The sequence below is a fragment of the Oncorhynchus nerka genome, linkage group LG5, assembly GCF_034236695.1.
Source record: "Oncorhynchus nerka isolate Pitt River linkage group LG5, Oner_Uvic_2.0, whole genome shotgun sequence".
NCBI classification, from domain to species: domain Eukaryota; kingdom Metazoa; phylum Chordata; class Actinopteri; order Salmoniformes; family Salmonidae; genus Oncorhynchus; species Oncorhynchus nerka.
Genome location: NC_088400.1, coordinates 23,857,173 through 23,877,779, shown reverse-complemented (window position 1 = coordinate 23,877,779; position 20,607 = coordinate 23,857,173). Strand labels below are relative to the sequence as shown.

The following is a 20,607-nucleotide window of genomic DNA, read 5'->3' as shown; positions in this document are numbered from 1 at the left end:
GGCTGTCTCTAGATAATGTTCCTCGGCAGACATTTGGCTGTCTCTAGATAATGCTCCTCAGCAGACATTTGGCTGTCTCTAGATAATGCTCCTCGGCAGACGTTTGGCTGTCTCTAGATAATGCTCCTCAGCAGACATTTGGCTGTCTCTAGATAATGCTCCTCAGCAGACGTTTGGCTGTCTCTAGATAATGCTCCTCAGCAGACGTTTGGCTGTCTCTAGATAATGCTCCTCGGCAGACGTTTGGCTGTCTCTAGATAATGCTCCTCGGCAGACGTTTGGCTGTCTCTAGATAATGCTCCTCAGCAGACATTTGACTGTCTCTAGATAATGCTCCTCAGCAGACGTTTGGCTGTCTCTAGATAATGCTCCTCAGCAGACGTTTGGCTGTCTCTAGATAATGCTCCTCAGCAGACTGACCTGCCTCCTCAGCCAGCTTATTCAAACAAGATGGGCAACCTTTTATGGAAGTGATTGTGGAACTGGAAACAGTGACCGCTGCAGATTTGAAATGGCTTGGAGTTGGAGTGGTGGCCCTTCCTTGTAGATTCGGTTGCCTATTTCACAGCCTCTAACGACCTTGTCATTTTATTTTCCTGTGAAGAACGGTGATAAGAAGTGTGATGTGGTTTTCCACTCTGTTGGGTTGGGATCACACTAGTGATCATGTGGAGCTCTTCAGGACAGATGTCACTAATCTCCTGTGTGACTGAAAGGGGATTGGTCCACATATGTACAGTACTTGGTCTTTTGGCCCCTCCCTCCCAGTTAGCTCTGCTCCACCCCTCTCTCCCATAGTTGTGGCCTGCAGATGGAGCCAGTGAGGAGAACCACATCCACCTTTCATGGGTGACCTGGTCTAGCTGGCAGTGAAAAGATAGAAACAGGCATGATCAGACTTTTTTGACATGCTGTTCCTCTCTAAATCAGTAAGACACCATTCAAAACAACTATCTTGTCATACAGATATTAATACCTTAAATATTATCAGTAATGTTACAAACAATTCCATTGTAGAGAACATCAGACGAATGAGAACCACACTTTATAAGTGTCTATATCTGCCAGAGGATATGAATCTTATATGACTCTTCTCTCATTCGTTCTTCTTGCTATACCCATCTTTTCTTCTCACCTTTTGTATCCCCCCCCCCTCTCAGGACAGTGGTTACAGCAGTTACTGGTTAACATGGAGAGGATATCAAGTTTTGATTTACTTGAAGGGAACTCCCTAACCTCTAAGTGCTGCCTATAGCTGGAAAACTTTATAGACAACATGTGTCAACAATCAATCGGATACTTTCTGCTCTCACACTATTCCACACAAACAAGGGAAGGCAGCATAACATGCTTCTGTGTTCGGACTCTCTCCTTCTTCCTCCTCATTCTCTTCATCATTCTATTGTTCTCTTTTTGTTCTTTCCCTTCCTTTCCTCTTCTTCCTGGCTCAGCACACGAGAGAGTCTGGCCTCAAACACCTCCAGCATCGTGGAGAGCAACAGACGTCAGAACCTGGCTCTGAGTCCCGGACACCTGGGAATCGCCACGGGCAACGGTCCACCTTTCACCTTCCGGACCATTCCAGAGCCGCCGCCTACCACCCAACCTGAGAAACTCCAGAAACCCTCAAACTGTTTGGCCTCCATCACCAGTGTGTGACAGTGGCAAGAGAGGGAGATCAAATGAAGAGGGAGGTGTTGGGTTTGGATGAGTACAGCTCCTCCACCTCACTGGGGCTGTTCTAGTATCCAGACTGGCTGACACAACACACACAAGCCCGTTCAGCGACTGGTATTACATTGTCAATCTGTCATGCAATGGTTTTGGTTTAGTTTTCCTCATCTTCTGTTTTTTTTCACACATTTTTGAATTTGTGATACTCACTACTACATTGTAACACCACTTCTCACAAGAGTACATTTATAAAAATATTTAAAAGCATTGATCTTTTTCAATCCCATTCTAAACCTTGGAAGAAGAAAAAAACGTCATTCTACAGGTCCTTTTAGGTTTTTGTTTTTTACTGAGCAGTTTTAATTTATTTCATGTGACTGATTTGACTTTGACCTGCCAGTTGACATTCTGTCATTTATTTTGGTGTCAAATGTATAATTTTATAATCTCAGGTCACTCGTAATTACATTTTTTGGCCATGTGTGGCTGTTGAGCTTTTTAAACATACTCTTTAGCCCCCTCTGCTGGCTCACATGAGGCTCTGACACAATGCGATGCATACATAGCCCTGCTTGCTAGACTTTACCTGACCCCTCTGCCATAAGGCCTACATAATGCTGTCATGATAATATAACATGCAATAAACCGTTATGTCAGCTCATGACGACTGCTTTACAGCTGCCCTAACAGAAACCGTTGTTTAGGCTTGTTAATTGTCTGGCTATACATCTAGACAATTAGCATACCTGAGTAATGGTTTGTGTCATGACTGTGTCAAGTGACATAAGCAGCTGTCATTATGGTTTATAATGCTATGACATTATTATGACAGTCTTACGAAGGGTTCAAGTGATATGTTATCCTAGTGATGTTAGGAGTGCAACATGTCCAGTCCATCCAACCTCTCTGTAGGGTACTATTGGTGTACCAGAGTAGCCCTCTGTTCCGTGGTACTGAACCCAGCCCTGACGCTGCTGTAGTCTAGATAACAAAATCCAAGTGTTTGAACTGGGCTCTTAGAGCTAATGTTTACATAGAATCAGGTCTCTCAGCACATTTTGGTACATTGTAAATACAGATTAAGGAAAGGCCTCAATGCCCGACAGGGATTGAGTTTCTAAGCAGTACCACACGGCAGTCATGGCCAACAATGGAAAAACCGAACTTTTATTTTTATTGGATTAAAAATGTCACACTATTCCTGGTGCTATTACCTGTGGTATTTTCCTGTTGAATGCATTCGATGTTCAAATTAACAACAAGGGACTTTTGAATATGGACAACGTCGAAAACCATCCCCTTTATAGAGGCAGATAAGGTCAGTCCTCTCTTTTATAGAGGCAGATAAGGTCCTCTCTCCCCACCCCTCTTGAGTTGTTTTCATATTTGACCCTATGTTGTCAGATTCTCTCTAGTACAACTACCTCCACAACAGTAGAGTAGTGGCTCTCCTCTTACAAATCACTGTCATCAGCCTGTATCCTGTGAATGTCAATGTTAAAGCCCTAGAAATGACTCACACACAAAGACCATGTCAAAGTGCTGGACTGACTCTCCTATTGTCATTCTCACGACAACAGAGCTCACATGTATGCGCTACTTGACTATTTAGCCCCTCTCTCTGTCTGAGTTTATTAGAGGTGTTCTTCTCACGCAATTCTCACTTTTTGACTCTCACTTCCCCCAACAGAAATGTAATAATTTCTGTGCAGTTTGATTAGAGGGGGGGGGGGGTTCTCCTCTCCTCTATTTAATGATGTTAAGGATATCAAAGGTGACCTCATAGCACAGCATTTCCGTAGGATACATCACCGTCCTCTCAGCACTGTGTACCATCAGTATCCATGTCTCATACAGTGTGATGAGCCTATGAAGGGAGTGGTGTCAACCTTGTCACTTTGGTAGTACAGTTCCAGTCCAATGACAACGCATTGAAAAGGTCCATTTTCAGTTTTTGTGAGCTCTTTTCAAATAATGATCAACATCATCAATTCCCTCTGAAATCAAAAGGGAGAATTGCAGCCAAGACTGCCTTGTATTGTCATGTTTGCACTGAAATAAATGCCTGTTCTCTGGTTGCTGTAAAAGCCATCCAAGAAGGATGTTCTGTTTATATTGAAAATATTTCATATGAAATTCTGACAGTCCATGAAATGTCTTCCCTTAACATTGCGGATTTATAATGGAGTTCAATAACGTTGTTTCTAATTGTGACGGTATGTCATACTGTAGATGATCTTGGTCTGTCATGCTTAGTAAAATAATGTCAACAATAAGAGGGATTTTTTATGTCTATAATATCTAAGTCCCTTTTTGTGTAGTCATGGTGTTTACTGTTGTTCTAGTGTGTGTGATATAACCTTTGGGGATTGTTACTTTTTAAGATAATAAAATAACATGTTTGGTTATATGTCTTGAATGTCTTTATTTAATGGAAGACCAGGGACTGGATATATCAATTGTCTCGGAGTAGGGCTGCTGATTCGGGATCAGTTTAGTCTGATCACAATGAACAAGATGATATGGACCAGGGGGACCTGATCCGAGATCAGCACTGCTACTCTAAGAGGCTTGATAACTTGTTTTCACCGGTAGATGACGCTAAAAGCACCTCCAACCCACATCTGAGCTGCAATCTATCTCCACTAGATGGAGTTCTTGCCTCTATTTGGCTACAACAACAAAAAACTAGTTCTTCTCAGCAACCTCCATCCACTCCACATATGGGTTCCTAAATAGTTCATAAGACAGGTACACTATATATACAAAAGTATGTAGACACCCCTTCAAATTAGTGGATTTGGCTATTTCAGCCGCACCCGTTGCTGACAGCTGTATAAAATTGAGCACACCGCCATGCAATCTCCATAGACAAACATTGGCAGTAGAATGGTCTTACTGAAGAGCTCAGTGACTTTCAACGTGGCACCATCATAGAATGCCACCTTCCCAACAAGTCAGTTCATCAGATTTCTGCCCTGCTAGAACTGCCCTGATCAATTGTAAGTGTTGTTATTGTGAAGTGAAAATGTCTAGGAGCAACAACAGCTCAGCCGCGAAGTGGTAGGCCACACAAGCTCTCAGAACGGGACCGGCGAGTGCTGAAGCACGTAAAAATCGTCTGTCTTCTGTTGCAACACTCACTACCGAGTTCCAAACTGCCTCTGGAAGCAATGTCAGCACAAGAACTGTTGGTCGGGAGCTTTATGACATGGGTTTCCATGGCCGAGCAGCCGCACACAAGCCTAAGATCATCATGTGCAATACCAAGTGTCGGCTGGAGTGGTGTAAAGCTCGCCGCCATTGGACTCTGGAGCAGTGGAAACACATTCTCTGGAGTGATGAATCACGCTTCACCATCTGGCAGTCCGACAGACGAATCTGGGTTTGGCGGATGCTCAGAGAATGCTACCAGCCCCAATGCATAGTACCAACTGTAATGTTTGGTGGAGGAGGAATAATGGTCTGGGGCTGTTTTTCATGGGTCGGGCTAGGTTCCCTTAGTTCCAGTGAAGTGAAATCTTAACGCTACAGCATACAATGACATTCTAGATGATTCTGTGCTTTCAACTTTGTGGCAACAGTTTGGGGAAGGCCCTTTCCTGTTTCAGCATGACAATGCCTCTGTGCACAAAGCGAAGTCCATACAGAAATGGTTTGTCGAGATCGGTGTGGAATAACTTGACTGGCCTGCAAAGAGCCCTGACCTCAACTCCATCGAACACCTTTGGAATGAATTGGAACGCCGACTGCGAGCCAGGCCTAATCGCCCAACATCAGTGCCCAACCTCACTAATGCTCTTGTGACTAAATGGAAGCAAGTCCCTACAGTAATGTTCCAACATCTAGTGGAAAGCCTTCCCAGAAGAGTGGAGGCCGTGATAGCAGCAAAGGGGAGACCAACTCCATATTACTGCCCATGATTTTGGAATGAGATGTTGGACGAACAGGTGTCCACATACTTTTGGTAATGTAGTGTAAACTCCTGCATGACCTTTGGCCCGTGTCGTGTAGGTCATTGGATTTCATTCAGTCACGTTCATTGCTTTTGGAGAGGTTCTGACAACTTCCAAATTATGTTTTTTTATTTATAGCATTTTGTCTCTTTATTTAATCATTGTTTTGTGTCTCTCCAGTATTTTGTTACGCTGGAAAATACATCTCTTGGGGCTTGAAAATAATATAATCACTACATCTTTGGTTTACTAAGAGTAGAGAGTGAATAATTGAATTAGTGCTCACAGATTGTAACATAACCCAGTGATAAGTTTGAGGGCCGACCAAGATCAACCACATCCTAACATATTTTGGCTTAATCGTATTATTAGCCTGCTTACACTTAACTTAAGATGTTCTTAAGTCAAATTCTACACGTTTTTTTCCAATTCCATCAATGTATCAGAATTCTAGGCCTCAAACTGACAATCCAATCTTGAACTTGCTAGGCTGCTGAATTTCACTCTGTGTACCCGAAGTAGCAGATGTCTCACCATTCTCATTGTTCAATTGAAAGTTGTCTGTTTCATATCAACCAACGTCTGTAATGATGCATGTATAGGTAATTCAGAATGACCACATCATGTTGAGACCTTTGAACCGTGCCTTTTAAAGCCATGCTCTACCACCATGCTATTGGCCTTGGCTTTTTACCAGTCCTTCTGCATTTTCACATGACGACTTGAACCCCAAAGTATTAGAACATTTACTTTGACTGGCTTCTGGAAGTCTTATCTTTTACCTTGTCAAAGTCAACTTGCTACTTCAAAATGACTGCTTACAACTGCATATTGTACAGTCCAGCAGACAAAAATCAGTTTTTTTTTCAAGGTTTTATTGATCAATCGAATTAGTAGAAACACCACAGAGCTTTTCCATGGAAGTCTGAAGATTTGCAGCAAAAAAACAAAGGTGACAATAAGTAAAAAACGACATTTACTTCATTACAGTATAGAACAATGCAGAGAGTTCTTCTAAACCTCATATTCAAACAATTATAAAAAAAGACATCATTCTTTCATCCAACCCTCCTTCACAGATACAATGATGAAGAGGACATTGATGCTGTAAGGAATTTACGGCACTCATGTTAGCTCCTTTAACAGCAGCAAATCACGATAGAGATGATTGTGTACTTAAGGTTGGTCCAGATTACTTATAAAATGTTTTGGTTTGCAAAGAGAGTTTTTGGTTATGTTATATAAACTGAAGGCACTGTCAACCCATATTTAGATATAAAACCTGTGTGATCAATGTGCTTTGTACTTTTCACTGTCATGTTTAGAATAGGAAATGGTTTGGAAACCTGTGTGATCAATGTGCTTTGTACTTTTCACTGTCATGTTTAGAATAGGAAATGGTTTGGAAACCTGTGTGATCAATGTGCTTTGTACTTTTCACTGTCATGTTTAGAATAGGAAATGGTTTGGAAACCTGTGTGATCAATGTGCTTTGTACTTTTCACTGTCATGTTTAGAATAGGAAATGGTTTGGAAACCTGTGTGATCAATGTGCTTTGTACTTTTCACTGTCATGTTTAGAATAGGAAATGGTTTGGAAACCTGTGTTGGCTCAGGTGCCATGACAGGGTAGATTGCTGCCATCAGAACCATGTATTTATAGAGTTGGGCCATTGAGATTTCTGCATTTACATGGCACCGCAACATTCTATTGCAGCCATGTTAGCTCCCCATTAACATTACATGGGGAGCATTGTAACATTCTGTTAGGTAACAGAATGTCTAGGACTCAACTACATGGCTCTGCCCATAGAATTAGGAATGAAAACACAAAATAATCATTTAATAGGATCCATGACTCTGCCTGCCATTATCAGCGCATTATAGAGCTATGTGGGTATATGACATCACCCACTCTAGTGAAAGAGGGAATCTCTCTGGTTCTAAGCCTGTAGAGACAGCACCAGGGCTAGTAGACCCAGAGCCCAGAGAGGACTAGGCCAGGCCAGGCCCACAGAGCCACTGAGAAGGTATTCCACCCGGGACCAGGAACCGTTGTTGGGCAGAGGCAGAATCCCCAGAGTCTTACACATCAGGTTGTACACATCCACTGCTCTGATAGGGGCCGCACGCACATTCCTCTTGAAATCTGTAGGTAAAACAATTTGTTGATTATTATACCTGTGGATTTTATCATGGCAAAGACAGTACAGCAGAGTAGAAATTATTTTCTGGGTCACTTCCAAAGTACATCAGTGTTATTTGATGTGTTTGACTCATGATAATGATAAGAGTCATAACAACACTGATTAGAATATTGAAGTTCAATAAAAAGTTATAAGCAGTACAGCTCAGATCATGTTAATGATCACTATGAGAGTGATGATTTAGTACACAGGCACTGTGTTTACCATGTACAGTACATTGGGATCCTATATCTATATACACACACACACACACACTGAACAAAAATATAAATGCAACATGTAAAGTGTTGGTCCCATTTTTCATGAGCTAAAATAAAAGATCTAAGAAATGTTCCATAGGCACAAAAAACGTATTTCTCTCAAATTTTGTGCACAAATGTGTTTACATCCCTGTTGGTGAGCATTTCTACTTTGCCAAGACAATCCATCCACCTGACAGGTGTGTCATATCAAGAAGCTGATTAAACAGCATGATCATTACACAGGTACACCTTGTGCTGGGCACAATAAAAGGCCACTAAAATGTGCAGTTTTGTCACACAACACAATGCCACAAACATCTCAAGTTTGGCTGCAGGAATGTCCAACAGAACTGTTGCCAGAAAATTTAATGTTAATTTCTCAACCATTAGACGTCATTTTAGAGAATTTGGCAGCACATCCAACCAGCCTCACAACCGCAGACCACATGCAACCACGCCAGCCCAGGACCTCCACATCCGGCTTCTTCACCTGCGGGATCGTCTGAGGAAGATTAGGGCCTAATGAATTGATTTCAATTGACTGATTGCCTTCTATGCAACTCCGTAATATCTTTGTAAATGTTGCATTTACATTTTTGTTCAGTATAATTCTATGTCTATAAAGGCCTACTGGTCAGACAGTTGTTACCTGGTCCCTGTGCTAAGAAGAAGCCCCGCATGTCCACAAACTCATTGTCGTAGCCGTGCCAACCATGCTGCCATCCCTGCGGCTCTGGTGAACTGCTGTTCTGCCAGAAAGGCAGTTTGGACTTGCTCTGAAAACAGAGGCAGCCATGTCAGTACGTAATGGGTTAAAAGACAGTGGAATGAAGGTTAGCCTACTTGTTCCAGTGTTGCTCATTTGCTGTACATAATAGCACGCTAAGGAATTGTCCCAAATTACACTCTATTCCCTATATAGTGCACTACTTTTGACCAGGGTCCATAGAGCTATAGTCAAAAGTAGTGCACTATATAGGGAATAGGATGCCATTTGTAATGTAAACTAGGTATATCATCACTGAGATGTGATGTGTCAAAGCCTTACCTCTGTTATGAACCAGCCAGGGTCAGCCACCAGGGTCAGACTGGAGACAAACTTCCCCCCCTTGTAATGGAAGCGATCAGGGACCTGATTCCTCCTGTAGACATTCATGTTCCGTACACTGCTCAGTGCTCTGTAGACCTGCCATCAACACAACTCAGATTCACTACACATTTTATTCATGTTTTTCCTCCCTGCTTTGCTCAGGGAGAGGTGTAGCTGTAAATTGCATACCACTCTACAGCGCAGTAAGTAACCCCATGGTAATGACATATGGGACCTTCGCCTGTACTTTTGGATACAGAAGTTATGGCTGGCTTGACTGAGGCCTTTCATATACATTGTTACGGCGCAAACGTTTTTGGAAATGTTTGATTTTTGACAGAGAAGAGTATTCAAGTGACTAAATGTGCCAACATGACATGTTTGTTTCTGTTTACTCTGGCAGAGAGGAGAAATCAAGGATGCGTGTTTTTTCCAGTGTCTTGGCTGGGTTGAAAGACAATTGGCCTGTATGTATGAAATGGAAATCAATTTACCTCCTCATATTTAGCTTGTTTTGGCCACAGACTGACGACAGGCCCCCGGTCCATCATCTTGACAACGTCAGACATGTTTATGTACGTCACAAGCTCAATGACTTTCTCCATCCACTTGATCTCTGTCATCCCATGGTCGGAGAACATGATGATGTTCAGCTCGTCACGCAGGTCCTTCTCCTGAAACACAGCAGGGTGGTGGTGACCTGTTCAGATCAAAGGCCGTGTCCCAAATGGCTCCCTATTCCCTATATATAGTGCACTACTTTAGCCCAGGGCCCAATGGCTCCCTATTCCCTATATAGTGCACTACTTTCGACCAAGGCCATCTGGTCACAATGTCCGCTCAACATTCTCACCACAATCAGTAGGCTACGTCTGTTACTTTGTACAAATCATTGTAGAATGGAAACATTTTTGCTGGATTGAGTTGTTCATTTTTAGTCTCTTTTCAATGTTTGGAAAACAATATAGGGCCTAACCTTAATTTTTTGGTTTAGCACCTGGAAGGCGATGTCCAGCCTCTGAACAGCAGTCTTCACCTGAGAAGACATGGGGCCATAGTGATGCCCCTCTACGTCAATCTTCTCATAGTACACAGCAGCCATGTCTGCTCTGCCACTACTGATGAAGTAAACACATGCGTGTTGTTATAACAGAATGGCACTACATTCCAAACCTGGCTGATGCCAAAATACCTCAATTTCTTACCGTAAACCATCGAGAGCTCTTTCAATAGAATCTGTCAGATTTCTCTCTGTGGGATTGTAGACATATTCCTCACAGAACGAAGGTCTCACACCCAGAATCTCCACCTCACAACCTGATAACATGACAGTAGAATACAGGTCACATCACTGCTCACTATGCTTCTAGAATGTTCACGCTTGATGATCCAATTGGAATGAACATCAATGGAAAGCATTTCATTTGATTCCAGAATATCCAGCATCTGATTCCTGTGTTCTGTATATGAATGGTAGACAAAACATTTAAAATACTTGAATAAGTATAATTATATCCAAAACAATGTAATACCACTGGGGGCCTTAATGTCTTTCTTTCGTCTTGCCAGAATTGTCCTTACCGGGCCAATAGTACATGAAGACTTTCTTTCCGAGTTTCTGCATGGTTACCCAGATGGGCTCAGACCCGTCCCACCACATTGGCAGCCGACTGTCTGGGTTGATGCCGATTAGGAATTCCTTGAGAGAGCCCTGATCCCACATGTAATTCCCTGTAATTTGGTGCACTTCACAGTACCGGCCTGAAAACCCAGAAATTGCTTTTTTATTTCAGAAGTTAGATATGAACATAGAGAAGACTTTTTATGGGCAAAGACTCAAGGGAGAGTAGTGAGTTTGATGTGTGCCAGCTTTATAAGGACATTGGAGTATTTCTGGCCCAGTTACTTATTTTTATCCAACTCGGTCCAAAAGGGTTCCTGTGACTGAAAACTGTTGTCTAGAGCTGTGTTTCAGTTATAAACCATCATTTAGATGTGAACTAAGTTGGTATCCATGATCCCGGACATGAATACTGAATACTTCAGTTCTTTTCATTAAACAACCAATTGACCTGTAATTTTACTGTTCTGTATTTGTTATGGGATATTGGGTCATGTTACGTTTGCAAGCTAACCCCCCAGTGCTTTAAACACAGCCAGCATTCACAAAATATGATGTATTGTGTAACGGCAGTCAGCCGGATGCTTTTTGGTCACAGAGCCTACACGCTTAGAAAAAGAGGTTCCAAAATGGTTATTCGGTTGTCCCCATAGGAGAACCCTTTTTGGTTCCAGGTAGAAGAACCCTTTTGGGATTAATGTAAAACCCTTTTGGGATTAATGTAAAACCCTCTGTAGAAAGGGTTCTACCTGGAACCCAAAAGGATTCTACCTGCAACCAAAAAGGGTTATTCAAAGGGTTCTCCTATGCGGACAGCAGAAGAACCATTTAAGGTTCTAGTAGCACCTTTTTTCTAAGAGTGTAGGTTAACTGGCTGAAACAAACCATGCCTAGGACTGATATGATGCAATAAAACAACAAATGATTATCTCTGAGCGCTGACGTCTTCATTCGTTAAAGTTGTTTTACTGCTATGTTCTCTAGGTTCAATTCAATTGAGACAGTGAGCGAGTGCTTTCTCCCCCACCCTTACAAAACACACACAGACTCAAGGTCATCCACTCACACAGGCAGTGCCTCCTCCTCCCTTCCCCTAGCAGGCTCACACTACCCAGCATCACAACTCACAACACAACTACAGCCACAACACTAACACAGCCACAACACTAACAACTACAGCCACAACACTAACACAACTACAGCCACAACACTAACACAACTACAGCCACAGCACTAACACAACTACAGCCACAGCACTAACACAACTACAGCCACAGCACTAACACAACTACAGCCACAGCACTAACACAACTACAGCCACAACACTAACACAACTACAGCCACAGCACTAACACAACTACAGCAACTACAGCACTAACACAACTACAGCAACTACAGCCACAACACTAACACAACTACAGCCACAACACTAACACAACTACAGCCACAACACTAACACAACTACAGCCACAGCACTAACACAACTACAGCAACTACAGCCACAACACAACTACAGCAACAACACAACTACAGCAACTACAGCCACAACACAACTACAGCCACAACACTAACACAACACTAACACAACTACAGCCACAACACTAACACAACTACAGCCACAACACTAACACAACTACAGCCACAGCACTAACACAACTACAGCACAGCACTAACACAACTACAGCCACAGCACTAACAACTAGTCACAGCACTAACACAACTACAGTCACAACTCATACACGACAACACGTTGAGCAAGGACACATCTTTTATTTGAACAACCGTTTAGTACTGCCACTGCTGTTTGTAGAGGCACTCTTGCAACGATGTTGTTCCTTATTAAAGTGATGCCAGGAATGTAGCTAATCTCGGGTATTTTGGAGCCACAGCTGGTTAGAGTTACGACATTCAGAAATGACTCAAATAAATGCTCTGAATCATTTTGGTAGCTCAGCCTAGAGTTTTTCCTTTGAGAAAAACAAAAACTGCAGCTGTGTTTTGTTAGCTGCCTGCAATAGTCTCTATGGACATCTGAGGTTCAGTTGAAATAGCACTGAGAGGGTGAATGGGGCCAGTAAAGGACCTTTATATACATGCATAATCTATGAGCTGAATTACTGTCTAACCTCAATTAGGCATGAAATCCCTAGTTTGAAAGCAACTAATTACTGGCGCCATTTCCCCCCAGGTGGACCAGCCTCCTAGCAATTTGAGTTCCAACCAGTGTCATGTATTCATGGATGCCAGGCGTCCCCAAAACATGAACCAAGAACTAAATACAAAAATGTTTTTTAATGTATCTTTCATCTCTGTGTTTCATACTTTTCCTTCAATTTGCAAGAGGCTGAATGTATCTCACCGGAGAAAGAATCCGAGCATGTGAAACAGCGCCACTCTGTCTCAATATGTATAGCCCATCTAACTGATGCTGTCTGGTCAAAAAAAGTATGACATTAATGCTACCCGTAGCATTGAATGCAAGGGAAGCCAGCAAGCATTTAGACTCTCTTTAAATGAATACATTTTTCAAATAATAGCCCATCAGTGTTGAGCTAAACTGAGTGAGCTCAACTGTGAATGGTCCTAGCACTCCCAAAAAAAGTGTCAAAGGAAGCCAGTTAGAATTTGGCTTCTCACCAATCACATCAAAAGCCAAATGTCATTGACAGACATTCTTTATTGTTGCATCTCCTTGTGTCGTTGTCCTCCAGTGGTTAGCTAGCTAAAATGGCCCTTTCCTAAATTAACCATGGATCGAGATAAATGAAGTAAAACCACAAGTCCAAATCCCTGTGTAGGCTACTAGCCAATGATCACAATGGCGATTCTGATCCAACCACAAATTCATACATTGTAGTGCCCCTAGCCTGAGAGGATGGAAGTTACATATGTAGCTAGAAGTAGTAGGCTAATGTTAACTAGCTGGCCCAGTGCATTGTTGCCCATGAATAGAAGTTAGGCTAGCGAGCAAACATTTTAGCCAGGGAGCCTAGGACAACAAAAACTAATGTTTGAGTCATGGTACGTTTCGGCAACATGAAAGAGAGGAGGATGGATTTCACGTTTCTCTACAAGTAGGGTGAGTCAACATGTTTTTTCTACTTGCACGCCCGCACACGCCCACAAACGCACACACAAAAATCATCATAGGAGATTAGATTATGTTGAAATGTTGAAGGAATAGTGGAGATAGCTCATGCTTTCTTTACGACATGCTGTAACTCTCTGTGTTTCCAAATCAATAGTTGTTTAGTAGTCCGAAAATGTTGGAAGCATTACCTTGCTTGACAATACTGTAGGTCATGTAACTGTTTGTTACATGCAATATGCTTTGTGGACTTCACCAGACAGATGTTGCTCTCCGTTTTTGTGATGAATCAAAGATGTGGTTGAATTTATTCTGCACACTGTCTTTTTCTTGTCTTGGCCTATATATCACGGTGTCAAGGCATATTAACTAACAGGTTATAGAGCAAACAATGCAATTGTGACAACACAAAGGTTTTAATATGGCATTTTTTCCTGGCTTGGCTACCCCAGTGATGTTACCCACGCACCACTACTGGTTCCTCGCCATTTGAGTGACAGCTAGAAAAATGCACACACAGCAGAGCGAGAGAAAGAGCGCAATGACGTGGCACACATATCTGCACATGTGACGTAGTACGCAATTTTCGGGGACCACTTTTGGCTTGTGAGCGCAACTTTTAGAACTACAAAGAATACAAAAGTACCAGAGAATATATTTTATAATATACAGCAGGACAGTAAGAAGTACTCTCTCCTCTTTCTATGTGTAGAAACCCTGCAGTCTGTACAGTAAACTCACAGGTAGAGCTGCAGCACCTGGCTCTTCTGAAGAAGCCCCCTTCCCTGACCCCCTCCAAATAAACCAGTCTCTGAAAAGCTCCATCAGCTTTGAAATAGCTCCTTCTGCATGGTTGCAGTCTAGCCCGGCGTGACTAGAGCGCCCTGTGTCAGATGCCCGGGGTGACTAGAGCGCCCTGTGTCAGATGCCCGGGGTGACTAGAGCGCCCTGTGTCAGATGCCCGGGGTGACTAGAGCGCCCTGTGTCAGATGCCCGTGGTGACGGGAGGGCCCTGTGTCAGATGCCCGGGGTGACGGGAGGGCCCTGTGTCAGATGCCCGTGGTGACGGGAGGGCCCTGTGTCAGATGCCCGTGGTGACGGGAGGGCCCTGTGTCAGATGCCCGTGGTGACTGGAGGGCCCTGTGTCAGATGCCCGTGGTGACTGGAGGGCCCTGTGTCAGATGCCCGTGGTGACTGGAGGGCCCTGTGTCAGATGCCCGTGGTGACTGGAGGGCCCTGTGTCAGATGCCCGTGGTGACGGGAGGGCCCTGTGTCAGATGCCCGGGGTGACTGGAGGTCTCTGTGTCAGATGGCATTTGTCAGCTCTGTTTTGGTTACGTTGTTAATGCACGTGCACAAAATGATGGTAGCAGCCTAAGCCGAGGCTTTGTTGAGGGGAATGTGCTCTACCAAAACAACTTACATCAGCAAATCATCCACAAAGTGATCCGGTGATTGGGAGGGATTTGACAGAATCTGTTGTCTTTCGGGCTTTACTGTTCTTCCCTCTGCACTCTCTCTGCCAGGGGTTCAGCCTGGAGTGGAGATACAGCCGCTGACTGAGGAGCCATACAACCCAGGGCTGTTATCACTGAAGTACTACCTACATCTGTTGTTATGTCACTACTACACTGTCATTGATGGTGTCGTTCACTGCCAGGACTCTGAAGAGGTCCAGTGTTTGGCTGAGAGAACTGTTCAGGTGCAAAGCAGTGTATGTTGTTAGGTATATGAGAGAACTGTTCAGGTGCAAAGCAGTGTATGTTGTTAGGTATATGAGAGAACTGTTCAGGTGCAAAGCAGTGTATGTTGTTAGGTATATGAGAGAACTGTTCAGGTGCAAAGCAGTGTATGTTGTTAGGTATATGAGAGAACTGTTCAGGCAGTGTATGTTGTTAGGTATATGAGAGAACTGTTCAAAAGCAGTGTATGTTGTTAGGTATATGAGAGAACTGTTCAGGTGCAAAGCAGTGTATGTTGTTAGGTATATGAGAGAACTGTTCAGGTGCAAAGCAGTGTATGTTGTTAGGTATATGAGAGAACTGTTCAGGTGCAAAGCAGTGTATGTTGTTAGGTATATGAGAGAACTGTTCAGGTGCAAAGCAGTGTATGTTGTTAGGTATATGAGAGAACTGTTGAGGTGCAAAGGTGCAAAAGCAGTGTATGTTGTTAGGTATATGAGAGAACTGTTGAGGTGCAAAGCAGTGTATGTTGTTAGGTATATGAGAGAACTGTTGAGGTGCAAAGTGTATGTTGTTAGGTATATGAGAGAACAGTGTATGTTGTTAGGTATATGAGAGAACTGTTGAGGTGCAAAGCAGTGTATGTTGTTAGGTATATGAGAGAACTGTTGAGGTGCAAAGCAGTGTATGTTGTTAGGTATATGAGAGAACTGTTGAGGTGCAAAGCAGTGTATGTTGTTAGGTATATGAGAGAACTGTTGAGGTGCAAAGCAGTGTATGTTGTTAGGTATATGAGAGAACTGATTAGATGTAAAGCAGTGTATGTTGTTAGGTATATGAGAGAACTGTTCAGGTGCAAAGCAGTGTATGTTGTTAGGTATATGAGAGAACTGATTAGATGTAAAGCAGTGTGTTAAGTACACTACCGTTCAAAAATGTTGTAAATGAGTATTGTACCTGTAAACGCCCCTCTCCCTCCTGGCAACCACACTGTCTCTATTGTGCCACTTACATATGTTATTCCAGTGTTTTACTGGCTATATTGTATTTACTTCGCCACCATGTCCTATTTATTGCCTTTACCTCCCTTATCTCACCTCATTTGCTCACATTGTATATAGACTTATTTTTATACTGTATTATTGACTGTATGTTTGTTTATTCCATGTGTAACTCTGTGTTGTTATATGTGTCGAACTGCTTTGCTTTATCTTGGCCAGGTCGCAATTGTAAATGAGAACTTGTTCTCAACTTGCCTACCTGGTGAAATTAAAAAATTAAAAATGAGTGAGAACAAGGGACAACCAGAGCCATGTATCTAGAGAGTTGGGCCAATGAGGTTTCTGCATTATGATGCGTTCATATGACACAACAACATTCTATGGCAGCCATGTTAGCACCCCATTAACATTACATGGGTAATATTTAAACAATGCTATGTCACGGAATGTCTAGAATTAGAACAATGTTCAAAAAGTTGGCCTAACTTTAAATATATACAGTTGAAGTCAGAAGTTTACATACACTTAGGTTGGAGTCATTAAAAGTTGTTTTTCAACCACTCTACAAATTTCTTGTTAACAACTATTGATTTGGCAAGTCAGTTAGGACATCTAATTTGTGCATGACACAAGTAATTTTTCCAACAATTGTTTACAGACAGATTATTTCACTTATAATTCCCTGCATCACAATTCCAGTGTGTCAGAAGTGTACATACACTAAGTTGACTGTGCCTTTAAGCAGCTTGGAAAATTCCAGAAAATGATGTCATGGCTTTAGAAGCTTCTGATTGGCTAATTGACATCATTTGAGTCAATTGGAGGTGTACCTGTGGATGTAGTTCAAGGCCTACCTTCAAACTCAGTGCCTCTTTGCTTGGCATCATGGGAAAATCAAAATAAATCAGCCAAAACCTCAGAAAAACAATTGGTTCAAGTCTGGTTCATCCTTGGGAGCAATTTCCAAATGCCTGAAGGTACCGTGTTCATCTGTACAAACAATAGTACACAAGTATAAACACCATGGGACCACGCAGCCATCAAACCGCTCAGGAAGGAGACACGTTCTGTCTCCTAGAGATTAATGTGCTTTGGTATGAAAAGTGCAAATATATCCCAGCACAACAGCAAAGGACCTTGTGAAGATGCTGTAGGAAACCGGTACAAAAGTATCTATATCCATAGTAAAACGAGTCCTTTATCGACATAACCTGAAAGACCGCTCAGCAAGGAAGAAGCCACTGCTCCAAAACTGCCATAAAAAAAAAGCGAGACAACGGTTTGCAACTGCACATTGGGACAAAGATTGTGCTATTTGGAGAAATGTCCTCTGGTCTGATGAAACAAAATACAACTGTTTGGTCATAATGACCATCGTTATGTTTAGAGGAAAAAGGGGGAGGCTTGCAAGCCAAAAAACACCATACCAACCTTGAAGCACGGGGGTGGCAGCATCATGTTGTGGGGGTGCTTTGCTGCAGGAGGGACTGGTGCACTTCACAAAATAGATGGCATCATGAGGTAGGAAAATTGTGGATATATTGAAGCAACATCTCAAGACATCAGTCAGGAAGTTAAAGCTTGGTCGCAAATAGGTCTTCCAAATGGACAATGACCCCAAGCATACTACCAAAGTTGTGGCAAAAAAGGACAAAGTCAAGGTATTGGAGTTGCCATCACAAAGCTCTGACCTGAATCCTATAGAAAATGTGTGGGCAGAACTGAAAAAGTGTGTGTGAGCAAGGAGGCCTACAAACCTGACTCAGTTACACCAGCTCTGTCAGGAGAAATGGGCCAAAATTCACCCAGCTTATTGTGGGAAGCTTGTGGAAGGCTACCTGAAACATTTGACCCAAGTTAAACAATTTAAAGACAATGCTACTAAATACTAATTGAGTGTATGTAAACTTCTGACCCACTGAGAATGTGATGTGAAGAAATAAAAGCTGAAATAAATCACTCTACTATTATTCTGACATTTCACATTCTTAAAATATAAAGTGGTGATCCTAACTGACCTAAGACAGGAAATTTTTACTAGGATTAAATGTCAGGAATTGTGAAAAACGGAGTTTAAATGTATTTGGCTAAGGTGTATATAAACTTCTGACTTCAACTGACATTCTGTGACATAGCATTGTTTAAATATTTCCCATGTACTGTTAATGGGGCGCTAACATGGCTGAATGTACCATAATGCAGAAACCTCATTGGCCCAACTCTCTAGATACATGGCTCTGGTTGTCCCTCGTTTTCACTCATAACATATGTAAATGGCACAATAGAGACAGTGTGGTTGCCAGGAGGGAGAGGGGCGTGGGGCTCTGTTACTGATGAGGCAGAGTTCTACTGCTTGAGGGCCCAGGACAGCTGTGCCAGGCTCCTGTCCATCAATGGATGTATTATACATCCATCACTGAATTAGGCTGCTAGCAAAATGTCTACACAAAGATTTCAGAGTATGGCCTACTTATGAAATGTTATCTGCGTTCCATTCCCTGGTGTAAAGTTTCCTTTCAGTAATTGTTGGGTTAATATGTCAACCTAAGTTATCAAATCATTCATTACCAATGAGTCATTCTGCAACAATATTGATGAGAATGATTGACCGATTATTGTTATTTCAGTGTAGCCACAACAGAGTACAAATGGCTACTTTACAACTTTGTACATAAACATCAAAGTTTAAACTCCACTGTCACTATTTCCTATTTGTTCAGGCAAGCAATAAAGGTTCAAATGGATTGCACCTGTGAACTTACCATTTAGTAACACATTATGTCCAAGATAACAAATCTGAAAATCTGATTTGGTGATCAATCATGGTCAACCTTTCGTAGCCTAATCTATATTTTTTCATAGCTGTAACTTTGAGGCACAGTGAGTCAAAGGTAAAATCATCTCACCTGTCATTAGTGAGTAGTAATTGGGGTATGAAAGGCTGGGGAAGTCGGGGGTCATGTAATCCACTTTGACCCCATTATCCATAATCTCTTTAAACCCAGGCAAGTTTTGCAGATCGTCCATGTAATCATATCGAAAACCATCGATGAGGAACACTAGAAGTTTGCGGCTGGCGAGGCAGGATCCCGAAAAAAGCACTGCGAGAATGGCGATAGCGCAGGCCAGGCTCAGTCTGGACATGATGGCTCGTGACGGTCCACTGATATGCATGCACATGTAACGGTACTGAACTATGCGAGCAGGGGCAGGGGCTCCAATATGAGTAGAGGCGGGGCCTAATGGCATAGTTATAGGGCTAGGCCTACTGCAGTTTGAGAATGAAAGTCCATGCACTCAGACTCACTCTAAGGAAAAACACTTAAAGTTTTAAGGCTATTCTTTATTTTGTTATATAAATACTTAATAATGTCCTAGGCTTATGTGATATTTGTATTTAATCATTTGTGATTTATTTTATAATTTCTACAGTGGAAAATTAAAGTGACACCCTAAAGCCCACTGTAACATATGGAGCAAATGATATTTGCTATTGAATAAATATTGACATTTCAAATAGTTGAATCAATCAACATGTCATTGGATTATTGAAGACCAAGTTCCATATAATATCAATCAATGATGTATTTAATACCCACAAAGCAGTTTTACTCTAAACCCGTAATATAAAAAATGACCAGCAGAGTGTACTCCTCTCACATATTTGTCCAACGGAATACTTGTTCAACACCTTATACAACGGGTGGGTCTAATCCTGAATGCTGATTGGTTAAAACCACATTTTTCCTGTTTCTATTCCACAAATTACCACCGGCTAAATCTAATTCAAAATGCCTATTTACTCTGTTCCATCTGACTGTGCAATCCACTGTCTCATCAGCCTAGCCAGGCACTTTATAAACTCAATATCCACTATAAAAAGCATCTAGACATGATCTCGTTTTAGACTAACATTTAGTTTTCAACAGAAAATATCTATATCTAAAAATATCTATATAAACCTTGCTGTCTGTCTCTCCGACAACATTGTTACAATATTTAAATTTGATCTCCATCTTTCCCATAGTAGTGAAAGAGTCGGGAGT

General features: G+C 42.2%; 2 protein-coding genes across 5 annotated transcripts in view; one reads left to right on the top strand and one right to left on the bottom strand.

Moving 5' to 3' along the window:
* LOC115129264 (storkhead-box protein 2-like) overlaps positions 1-4,082 on the top strand; it is a 121,357-nt gene extending 117,275 nt beyond the window's left edge. For all 3 annotated transcript variants that reach the window (XM_029659424.2, XM_029659425.2, XM_029659426.2), the window contains exon 4: positions 1,452-4,082. In XM_029659424.2, coding sequence (XP_029515284.2) covers positions 1,452-1,659 — 208 coding nt within the window. In that variant the 3' untranslated portion in view covers positions 1,660-4,082. The remainder of the gene's footprint in view (positions 1-1,451) is intronic.
* Positions 4,083-6,593: 2,511 nt separating this feature from the next.
* On the bottom strand, positions 6,594-19,768 carry enpp6 (ectonucleotide pyrophosphatase/phosphodiesterase 6). Of its 2 annotated transcripts, XM_065018481.1 has the most exons (9): positions 19,468-19,768; positions 18,319-18,399; positions 10,751-10,930; positions 10,375-10,486; positions 10,146-10,287; positions 9,664-9,843; positions 9,128-9,265; positions 8,729-8,855; positions 6,594-7,779 (listed from the first exon to the last, which is right to left on the bottom strand). In XM_065018481.1, the coding sequence occupies exons 1-9, from the start codon at positions 19,739-19,741 to the stop codon at positions 7,574-7,576; spliced, it is 1,440 nt and encodes a 479-aa protein (XP_064874553.1). In that variant the 5' UTR covers positions 19,742-19,768; the 3' UTR covers positions 6,594-7,573. The 2 variants fall into 2 exon arrangements, with proteins under 2 accessions (XP_064874553.1, XP_029515283.2); XM_029659423.2 differs by lacking the exon at positions 18,319-18,399 and having other exon boundaries at positions 19,468-19,767.
* Positions 19,769-20,607: the final 839 nt, after the last annotated feature.